This window comes from Lipotes vexillifer, unplaced genomic scaffold (genome assembly GCF_000442215.2).
Source record: "Lipotes vexillifer unplaced genomic scaffold, Lipotes_vexillifer_v1.1 scaffold39, whole genome shotgun sequence".
NCBI classification, from domain to species: Eukaryota; Metazoa; Chordata; class Mammalia; order Artiodactyla; family Lipotidae; genus Lipotes; species Lipotes vexillifer.
In genome coordinates this window covers 4,048,263-4,059,916 of record NW_006787038.1, presented here as the reverse complement: position 1 = coordinate 4,059,916, position 11,654 = coordinate 4,048,263, and the positions used below count along the sequence as shown (strand labels likewise).

The following is an 11,654-nucleotide window of genomic DNA, read 5'->3' as shown; positions in this document are numbered from 1 at the left end:
CTCAATGGAGGGAAAGACATCTTAAACAGGACACACAAAGACTAATAAAGGAAAAGATTGATAAATTTTGACTACATTAAAATTAAGAACTTTGGTTCATCAAAGGACAGACACCATTAGAAGAGTGAAAAGGTAAATCACAGAGTGGAAGCAGGTATTTATAACATACAATTGACAAAAATTTGTATCCAGAACTCCTATAAATAATAAAATGACAATCCAGCACTCAGCTTTTGGCTCAGAGGAGGCCAAGGTGCAGCTTTCTTTGGTTGTCCCTAATCCGGGTTCACCTGACACCAGCTGCCTGGACCCCACCACGCCTTGTTTCTTTTTGCTTGAATGTATTATTTTCTGTCTCTGACAGTTGTCTCCTCTGCTTAGTCATCTGCTTTTGCATGGCATGCAAAGGCTTCTTCCAAAAGGTAGCCTCGGTCCCTGACCCGACTGAGGCTCTTCACAGTTTGTTTTGGTCTCTGGTACCAATCCCAGACTTGGGGGAAGAGAATTGGAAACTGTGGGGCAGATGTTCACCCAAAACCAATAGCCAACATAGTGTTCCCTGGTCACAGGACTGCCCCTTCAAGGCTGTGGACAGGCAAAGTTCTTAAGGGAGGGTTGTAGACATCTCTAATATTACATAATTCTCTATAACAGGGAAAGATTTGAAACAGAGTCTAGCTCTAACAATAGGGGCTTGGGGATTGGTTAAAGAAATTATGGTACAGCCTATGGGATAATATGCAACCATTTAAAATTATTTTTTTAGTCCCATTTTTTTTTTTTTTTTTTTTCCAGTACGCGGGTCTCTCACTGCTGTGGCCTCTCCCGTGGCGGAGCACAGGCTCCGGACGCGCAGGCTTAGCGGCCATGGCCCACGGTCCCAGCCGCTCCGCGGCATGTGGGATCTTCCCGGACCGGGGCATGAACCCGTGTCCCCTGCATCGGCAGGCAGACTCTCAACCACTGCGCCACCAGGGAAGCCCTAGTTCCATTTTTATTGACCCTGAAAAATTTTCATGAATAATGTTCAATAATATTAGGTACATGTCCTTTTGGAAATATAGGTATATAAATAGAATTTTTATATAAATATTTATATAATACATATATAAATATTATATATACATTTATATTTGTACTGAGCCTTAGAATGAGTAGAAACTATGAAACATTAATGGAATAATTAATGAAAAGCTGTATTCATACCTGAGCTAGTAGGTATTATAGTCCAACTGATCAACTCATTGTACAGTATTGTCCAGTAGAAACTGTGATCTCCATGCCCCACCCAAAGTTGATTGCTGGGGATGGGGGGGGAAATATATAAATATATAGATGTATATACGTATACATTTATCTATATATGTAATACATATAAATATGCACATATATGTGTATGTATAAATATATTTCTGAGAGGATATGCACCAAAATGTTAACAGTGGTTATTTTGGGCTAGTGGGATTGTGTTTGGTTGTTTTGTTTATTTCTTGTCTGTATTTCCTGATTTTTCTACACTGAATAATGGATTATTTGTATATTAAAGTCTGGAAGGGTAAATGCAGAATGTTTTCTTATCTGTTTTTAATTTGTTCCACAATGTGCAAAGCATGTACTTGTGTCATTTCAAAAACCTAATTTAAAATCAATAATATGGATACATGAAGTCCTGCATTTAAGTTAAGAAGTCAGTTATTTTCCAAAAATCTGTTTCAAAAATAGAGCATAGGAGAGACTGAGCTTGGAATAAGTTTATTTTTATAAGCCCTTGGAGATCTTGATTGACTTATTTAGGCCAACGGGGTAAGTTTGCAGTTAAAAAAATCTAGTGCCCAGTTCATGTCTTACGTCAAGAAATACTGTGTCCTTATTAAGAGATGATTGTCTCCATGTACTCTGCATGGTTTAGAACTCATCTGAAAAAGTTGTCCATTTTAGCTCTTTTCTTGAAATGGAACAAAGAGATGATGGAGAGAACTGGAGATGGTTGGCCTGGGAAGGAACTTGCAGGAAATGTGATAGCAGGCTGTAAATATTTGAAAGGATATTGTGGGGAGTAGTGATCGAAGAGCAGAATTTATTAGGAAGCGAATTTTACTTAGGTCAACATTGGGAAGAACTTATTATTCTCATTATCTCTTGGTGAAAAGGGCCTCTTCACAGACTAGGGGACCCTGGGGAACGTCTGACTTTTGTCTTAGACTTAGTTCCTTTGTTGAGAGGTGTAAAGAAAACCTCAGTCCTCCTGTGTTTCTCCTTTACTCTGTCACTCGGCCACACTCAACACTTCTGACACCAGATGTGTGGAGTTTTTTCCCCACACCAAGCAATTCTGCAACACCAGCTGGGTGTCCTACAATTTAACTCAATTCTAAACACCATCTACCTGGAGATAGTGTCAGATCCCACTGGTTAAGGGCTCAATCCTACAAGATTGCTGCCATCCCACTTCAGATGCCAATCGCCAGTAGTAGTTCCCCAGGTTACCCACTACTTCTGTCAGACTTGACTACAAGTTGGTAGTTCCTATGACTTCCTCCCCCTTGGGTTTGATTAAATGCCAGAACAGTTCAGAGGACTCAGGGAAACACTTATGTTTACCAGTTTATTAAAAGATATGGTAAAGGTTACAGATGAACAGTCAGATACAGAGGGCGAAGTCTGGGAGGGTCCCAAGTGAAGGAGCTTCTGTCCCCACAGAGTTGGGGTGGGTCACCCTCCTGCTATAGAGATGTGTTCACTGAGCTGGCCGCTCTCCAAACCCAGTACTTTTGGGATTTTTATGAAGGTTTCATCATGTAGGTGTGATCAATCATTAACTCCATTTCCAGCGCCTCTCTCCTCTCTGGAGAATGGATGGTGGGGTTGAAAATCCCAAGTTTCTAATCATGGCTTTGTCTTTCTCATTAACAGCCCCCATGTAGGGGCCCAAGAGGCACCTCATTAGAACAAGAGACATTGTTATCACCCAGGAACTTCCATGGGATTAAGGAACTCTGGCAGGAACCAAATGAAAGACCAAATATTAGAACAAAAGGTACTCAGTGCTCTAATCACTTAGGGAATTATAAAGGTTTTAGTTCTGTGCCAGGAACTGGGGGCAGAAACGAATGTATGTATTTTCTGTTATCTCACAAGAGGAAAATCAGGTAGCATAAGCTGTAAGGTCTTTCTACTGATGAGAATGTGAGTTGACAAAAAGAAAATAGATCCTATTCACATACAAAAAAAAAATGAGACTAAAGTTGAATCACAAATATTTACCTGTCATTTATACTTTTATGTTGCTACCAAACTCTGAAATTTTCAGTGTTTGAGGTTTACATCAGTAGGTTATATTTTATATTGAGAAGTGAACTTTGGGCTTCAGGTTTTTTGCTGTCTTAACTAGAGGAGGTTCACCAGGGGTTATCTAAACACACTAAGCCATATGCTTTTCTGAGTGCTCACAGGAAAGGCTAAATGAATACACCATGAAACTTAGTAACACCTAATGGTTAAGAGCATAATTGCCTGGGTTTGCATCCTATCTCTATGCCTTAGTTTCCTTACCTGCAAAATGCAATGATAATACCAGTCACAGGCTTCTTGTGAGCCTGGGAAACTGGTCTTCATTGTACATTTCACCTGTATATTCCTTGACGATGCTGAGCAGTTATTCAGTAAGTCATTGGTGAATGAGTGAGTGAGTAAATGAATGAAATTACAAAAATCCTTTACCTGACCCTGGATACAGTGATGTGAGCTGATCGAATGTAGAGGTGGCACTCTCTACTTTGGTACTGAATTCCAGTTCATTTCATTCTACATTCCATTCTGTCCTCTACGTTCTGCCTAGTTTAACCATTTGCTTTCTGTGAAATGTGATCCTTGAATTAGGATGAATTCTGTGGGGACTTGTTTTGGAAAATGACTTATTTTTTTTATGAGTGGGTTATAATGGTCTGAGAATACTTGGTTGTGATGACTTGAATAATTTATGTACTGGGCCTCCCAGAATATAAAGTTTGTGCCTAGATTATTTTTAGAAAGAGAAAGTTGGTTGAAACTGCCAGATTTTTTTAAAAGATACAAGATAATTATGATTGTGTTCCTTCTCCAGTATTGAATTTTTCTTCCCGTGATTTTCTAGAGAATGAAGATCTAGAAGTCACCAAGGTCACCTCTCTAGCAGCTTCTGCCTCTGATCCAGAACCCCATTCCTCACCCTACAGGTAGGGACAGCAACTACTTTGGATATAATGCTTCTCGGGGTTTTATCTTCTGAGATAGTAATTGATGAAAGAAGTAAACAGTGACTTTAAGGGGGAAGACAAGATGAAGAGTATGGAGTGTTTTGTCGTTAATTAATCAATCCTTAAGTGTGTTTAGGGGGAATGCAGGTCTATTTCAGGTTATAAAATTTTCTTTAACTCTCAGAGAATAGAACTGTAGCAAATAGTGTAGTGTCTTCATTTATCTCCTCTTGAAGACCAGGTTAAAATGTTAAAACATTATAAATGGATCCCAGGGACTTCCCTGGTGGCACAGTGGTTAAGAATCTGCCTGCCAATGCAGGGGACATGGGTTCAATCCCTGGTCCGGGAAGATCCCACATGCCGTGGAGCAACTAAGCCCGTGTGCCACAGCTACTGAGCCCGCACACACACCACAACTGAAGGCCATACACTCTAGGGCCCGTGTGCCGCATCTACTGAGTCCGCATGCTGTAACTACTGAAGCCCACGCGCCTAGAGCCTGTGCTCTGCAACAAGAGAAGCCACCGCGATGAGAAGCCCGTGCACTGCCACGAAGAGTAGCCCCTGCTTGCCGCGACTAGAGAAAGCCCGCACGCAGCAGCGAAGACCCAACACAGCCCAGAAAAAAAAGAAAGAAAGAAAAAGAGTGTCCACAGGTGGACTTTGAAGAGAACACGTGTTTGGTTTTTACCCATGAAATGCACACACACACAAACACAGTGTTGCAGGCAGTTTTTTATTATGTAATTTTCAGATTAAACCACGATGATGATCTTCAGGTTGTCATTCTTAATTTCCCTCTCCACCCATCTCATCCTCCTGCCATCACTGATATCAGAGTATACAGCAGAAAGGGAATAGTAGTACTGAGCCCTAGAATACGTGGAAGCCACAAAACATTAATGGAATAATTAATGAAGAACTGTTATTTTGGAGAATGCTGAGCTAGTGAATATTATAGTCCAACTGATCAGCTCATGGTGCAGTATTGTCCAGTAGAACAAAGTAGAACTTTGGGTGGTCTCCATGCCCCACCCAAAGTTGATTGCTGGGGGTGGGGGGTATGTCAAGATTTCTTTTTCTTTTGGCTACGCCACATGGCATGCTGGATCTTAGTTCCCCGACTAGGGATCGAACCTGTGCCCTCTGCTGTGGAAGCGTGGAGTCTTAACCAGTGGACCACCAGGGAAGTCCCATGATATTTTTAAAATGTTATTTCTTAAGTAGAAATTCTCTCTTCTTACCTTTGTATATGAAATAAAACTTTTTCCCCCAGAATTCAGACAATGGAAAATAATAATAATTAGTATAATTTTAATACAGTTGGTCATAATAATATAATAGCCACCCTTCATTGAATGCCTCTCTGTAATAATGATAATAAAATAGTTACTTTTTATCAAATATTTTGTTTGCTCAATACTGTACTAGGTGTTAAAATGTATTATCTCAGTTAATCCTCATAACAAACCGAATAAAGTATTTTTTTTAAGATGAGGAAAATGAAACAGTGAATTTAATAATTTTCCCAAGTTCACACAGCTTTAGTTTTGTTTACTCTAAAGCTTATTTCTCATAAGTAGCAACAGAAAGGTTTTGAGTTCTATGCTTAGAGCTACTAGGTTATTACATATAAGGATACTTTTAGAAGACATAGCCTCCTCCAGGCATTGATTATTTGAGATAATTCATGTTCTCATCAATTCCTGTGAGAAGAGTGTCCTTCTGTCCTTCCGTTTTCCTGCCACCACGCTTTTTCTGCACATGTTGATTTTTGTTTGTTTGTTTTGTGGCCACGGTCCATGGCATGCGGGATCTTAGTTTCCTGACCAGGGATCGAACCCCTGCCCCCTGCAGTGGAAGCGCAGAGTTTTAACCACTGGACCACCAGGGAAGTCCCTGCACATATTGATTTGAAGGATCCCTGGGGGATGGCTTTTGGTACAGAGCTGAGTTTTTCATACTAAGAGTAAATAAATTTTTTGAGTGAAGAATATAGACCATTCTTAGAAAAAAGGAGATAAAAATTTCAAGTTTTGTTTCTAAAATCTGATGTGTGAAGAAAAAAAATCCAGCATGCATGACGCCTGAAGTCTGGTGTTTGTGTTTTGTATATTTTAGAAATGGAAACGGCCTGACTCTCAATCTTTTCTAGTGAGGCTGGCTGGCCAATCTCTCCTTCCCTTTGGGATGGCCTCCCTGCTCTGGATTAGCATAAACCAGAAGGCTTACAGTGAGAGTTTTTCCTTTACATGGTTTATCATCTGCATCAAGTGATTTGCAATTTATCTTTCCCAAAGTACCTTTCACTAATTCTTCAGAGCATAAAATGCTAATGTGAATATTAAATCTATGCATGTCCTGTTTAAAATATTTTTAAATAAGCAGAACCATGTTTGTGCAAAGTAGCATGCACAAAGGCAAAGAAGAAACTACATTTTAGATGCCATATACAGTAAGGTCAGGCTGATGGTCAGATTAACTATTGTGTTCTCACATTCCGAATAGTCCTCTTTTGTTCCCAAACAAAAGTTAACTTATTCATTTATTCATTCAACAGATATTTATTGAGAGCCTGCTATTACCTGGCAGTGTTCTAGGCACTGAAGACACCACAAATGAACAGACAATCCACATCCCGGGCCTCATGTAGCTTATATTCTAGTGGGGGAGGTAGATGGAAAAAAGTATACATCGTATTTCATAGAATCTAAGTTGTCATCAACTATAAGATGTACTGTTATTTTATATACCACCAAGAAAGGAAAGAATGCCCAAGATAGGCTAATAAGAGACCTCCTGCAAAAGCCTGCACCTTCAGTGAAAAGAGAAACGAGGAAAGAGATTGCTCCACACAGAAAAGGAGAGCAGAGCAGGGCAACTTGAATGTCTCAACCTTGGCGCTGTGTGAGGGGGGAGAAATACCTCCCCTGAGAATATGAGCCACAAGTCTGTTGTGTAAATTCACTCTGCCAGTGTGGTCCAAACAAAACTCTTAAACAGAACATAATTCAAGTCACCTCAGTTGGTAGCATTCCCAAGCCCTGGCAGAAGCAAATGCAAATCCCCTGAGGAGGGATTCCGTGTCACTCCAGGCCCACGGCAGTTTTAAGATACCACCAGTTTTTAGGACATCCTGTATTTCAGTTGTATTAAAATATGAAAACAAATATGCATCTCACAGTCAACAAAATATGGTACATAATATGTCAGGCAGTCATCAGTGCAGTGAAGAAAAATGAGCAGGGTAAGGGTGTAAAGAGTGATGAGCCAGGGAGGGGAAGCCTCTCCGAAAGTGATGGCTGAGCAGAAACCTGAAGGATGAAAGGAAGCCCTGAGTAACTGGGGGAAGAGTATTCTAGGCTGAGGCCATAGCAGGCCCCCAGACCCTCAGTGGGGGAGTGCTTGAGGTGCTTGAGGACTCTCAGAGATTCAACAGGCCATTGTGACTGGCGTGGACTGGGCAAGGCAAGAGGAGGTCATTCTAGGAGATGAGGTCAGAGTGCAAAGGGCCTCAGGGTTCCATGCGACAAGCTTGGCTATGGAGGCTGTTAGTCTAGAGGGAGTAAGACCCAGTCCCTGCCATCAAGCTCACCTCCTAATAGAGGAGGAGACATAATAAGTAGTGCCAAGGAACCAAAATGGGCTCTAATTTCTGGGTTTAAGAGAAAAAATTAGGCTCACAGCCTAGACCAATTTACAGTTCACACAGAATAATCAACCACAGCTCTGATTTTCATAGTAACTACCTCTTGTTTGTTCTGAAGTAAATTGGAGTGACTTAGATATTCCAAAAGATGGCTCTGTTTTATCTGAAGAAGAGGTAATTTATAAACTAGGAGTGATCTTTCTTGTTTATGTTAAAAAAGAAAGAAAAAGAAACTAATGAACTCCAAAATAAGCCCTCTGTTTCCCCGTGCTGTTTCCCAGTTGTTTGCTCAGCCTGTCTGAGGAAATGGACGATACCCTAAAGCAGCAGTTCTCAGTACTTAACACTCTTAAATTTATTGAGGACCTCAAAGAATTTTTGTTTATGTGAATTATATCTTACAATGTTTACTATACTAGTAATTAAAACTAGAAAATTAAAAAATAGTTATTCATTTAAAATAATAAGGAACTCATTACATGTTAATATAAATAACATGTCTAATGAAAAACAATTGTTTTCCAAAGAAAAAATAATTTAGTGAGAAGAGGGATGTTGTAAATCTCTTTAATGTGTGTCTTAACAAAAGACAGTTGGATTCTCAGATCTGCTTCTGCATTCATTCTGTTGTGATATCATATGTCATGTAGTCTCTGGCAAACTCCACTGTAAACTCTTGAGAAGATGAAAATGAAAAAAGGCAAATAATATTTTAGAATTATTATGAAAAGGTTTTGACTTCACAGACTCCCCTGAAAGAGTCTTAAGGACGCCAGGGGTCCCTGGACCATACTTTGATAACTGCTTGTCTAAAGACACCATGCCACCTTTTGTTGGCAACAGATTTCCAAGAAGCCTGGGGTATTGTGCTACAGCCCCGGCTCTTAACTCACTTTCTAGTCTCTCCAAAGCCAGAAGAAATGGAAGAGAGCATAAGTTATTCCCTTGCTTCTTTAAAATCAGCTATTGGAATAGTGGTTTTCTTTTTTTTTCTTTTTGGCTGTGTTGGGTCTTTGTTGCTGCGTGCGGGCTTTCTCTAGCTGCCGCGAATGGGGGCTACTCTTCGTTGTGGTGCGCGGGCTTCTCGTAGTGGCTTCTCTGTTACGGAGCACGGGCTCTAGGTGCGCGGGCTTCAGTAGTTGTGGCACGTGGGATCAATAGTTGTGGCGCATGGGCTTAGTTGCTCCATGGCATGTGGGATCTTCCTGGACCAGGGCTCGAACCCGTGTCCCCTGCATTGGCAGGCATATTCTTAACCACTGCGCCACCAGGGAAGTCCCAATAGTTGTGTTTTAAGTTATTGGGATAGTAGATTAACGTGCTTAAAAAAGTGAACTGGGTGTGCTATGGATATCAGTGACAGGGTGTGAATGGAAACCCTGAACGCTCCTGGGATAAGGCAGAGAGGGTTGCCTTGCTAATCAGTCTGTACTTCCTTTGTTTTGTGATCAGTTTCTGGCTTAGGCGAGGCCTCCTCCCTTTGCTTCTAACAGCAGCTTTATGTGTGGAACAGACCTGGGATTCTAACTCTTCTTTTGTTGAAATTCTGTGCAGAGCAAATGGCATGGGTCCCAGAGTGAGGAATAAAAACCAGACCTGCAGTCTATCTCAGATGACTGAGCTGTGTGTTTACCATGGTTCTCGGAGCCTGGGATGTGGTGTTGTCAGTCCTGAGCCCTCACATGCTGTCACTGCTTCACTGTAGGCCATTTCAGCCCTGGGCAGTGGTCAGCTGAAATGACGGTGGGCCCAAATGCCAGAGGAAACAGGGGTTGGGGGTACCTTTGAAGGTTTTTTTTCTTTCTGAGTTTCTCCAGGACCATTGTGCCTTTGAAAAGAGTCCTTGAGGGGAATTCCCTGGTGGTCCAGTGGTTAGGACTCCACGCTGTCACTGCCAAGGGCCCGGGTTCAGTCCCTGGTTGGGGAACTAAGATCCTACAAGGGAACTAAGATCTCACAAGCCGCATGGTGCGGCTGGGAAAAAAAAAAAAAAGAGTCCTTGAACTGACATGCTCTCTTTCTCTGGGAGGCCACAGATGGTATCTCCGGTGAGGGAGGATGCCACAGAAGATCAGCAGAAGGCAACCGGTGCCATGGAGGCACAGGCCTCGGTGGAACAGGAATTGCTGTCTGCAGACCAGGCCCAGGTCCTCAGCACGGTAGGGCACACATTCTTACTCTCTGAAAAGCACTAGTTTGTGGCAACAGAATTTAGATGCATTTGGATGGGTTGGAATTGGAAAGCACTGTCACCTCAGTTATTTGGGGAATGATCATGTGTATCCTCCCCAGGGCCCATCACTGTACTAGCACCCAGTAAGCATCTATTCAAAAAATGAAGTGTTATAATGAATGTTCCCATGTTGTCTAAAACCCACTCGATGTGAGGAAACTTCAACCATTGGATTATGTGTTAGTCTCAGTTTTCTTGTGGTAGATCTACTTGGTATTTATGGTAAAGATTCCATAGAAATGGTACCAGTAGTAGTGGTCTCCCTGCCATGGAGGGATGTTGTTCGTATCATTATTAACATATATATTAGAATAACAAATGGTATCAGTAAAGACAATGCCGAACATTATAGTTACATTTGTATGATGCTTTAGAGTTTACAAAGCATTTTTTATCCATAATACAATACTTCATTTACTCCTGAGAACCACCCTGTGCGATAGGTACCATTATGTCCCCAATTTAAAGATGAGGAAACTGAGGCTCAGAGCTGTTAGTGACTTTACTAAGTCTATGCAGCTAATAAGTTACAAACTAAATCTTTTGTTTAACCTTCTGTAAGAGGAAGGACTCATTCAAGCAAGTTAGTCAAAGTCTGATTTACCTCATTTAACATTGGAAATAAGAGCTGAAGGACTTACTCTTCAGAAACAGATATTATGAGAAAATAGTCTGGGAGGATTACAGCATTCATTTATTCATTCATTCATTTATTGCAAAGATAATTCTGATTCCTTAACTGGACTGCTGTCTCACTGATGTGCTCTTCCGTGTTGGCAGTAGACGTACATTTCTTCTTGAGTTGCTTGTCAACTGCTTGGAGAAGGGGCAGGAAATTAAGGCATAATAGCATGAAATAGGGGAATGGTAATCTGAGTGGTTTGAAGTGAAACCCACTAGGGAGAGACTGCAGGCTCCTGCCATGGGTCAGTGAGGGCTTTGTGAGTATCGAGTGATATTTGCACTTACATGCAAGTTAGATGTCTGGCAGCAAATATGCTGTTTAAATGCAAATCCTGGGGCTGGTCTAAGGTGAGATTGTGATTATTTATACAACATTGTTAGTGAATGAGACAACCTATAGGGTGAGACCTCCAAGGTGTGCCATGAGTGAGAGAGAGACAGAGACAGCCAGAGAGTAGGAGCCAGATTCTCTCTCTGCAGTACTTTGGTGAACTGATTGACAGTGACCTGGAAGTAACCTTTGGATGGAAATTGTAGCAGGAGGATGTGTGGCCCGAGTGAAGGTTGAGCTAAAGCCCAGATGCAAGAGCTGTCCTGAGAGGAGCCGAAGGGAGAGACTGTGCAGGCATGGCCCAGAAACGCTGCGCCCAGAAATGCTGTCGATGGAAAAGTCAGTAGCAAATTTTGAGGATGTTCTTGGGCAAGGATTTTATGAAGAGTCTGAAGTGGGAAAGTTGCAAAAAGCAGGAGAGAACAAGAAAGAAGCTTTAAAGTAGGGAACATGTTGATGGCATTAAAAAAAGTTGGTAGAATTTATTAGCAACCTGTGGCTGGAGGAGAGAGCAGGAAT

At 41.4% G+C, this 11,654-nt stretch overlaps 1 protein-coding gene across 1 annotated transcript in view; it reads left to right on the top strand.

Annotated features, from left to right (window-relative positions):
* The window catches only part of TMED8 (transmembrane p24 trafficking protein family member 8), a gene marked incomplete at its 5' end in the record, with an annotated part of 24,026 nt that overhangs the window by 9,565 nt on the left and 2,807 nt on the right, over positions 1–11,654 (top strand). The window contains 2 exons of the mRNA XM_007459793.1: positions 4,133–4,214; positions 9,917–10,046. Of these exons, the coding sequence (XP_007459855.1) occupies positions 4,133–4,214; positions 9,917–10,046 (212 nt within the window). The remainder of the gene's footprint in view (positions 1–4,132; positions 4,215–9,916; positions 10,047–11,654) is intronic.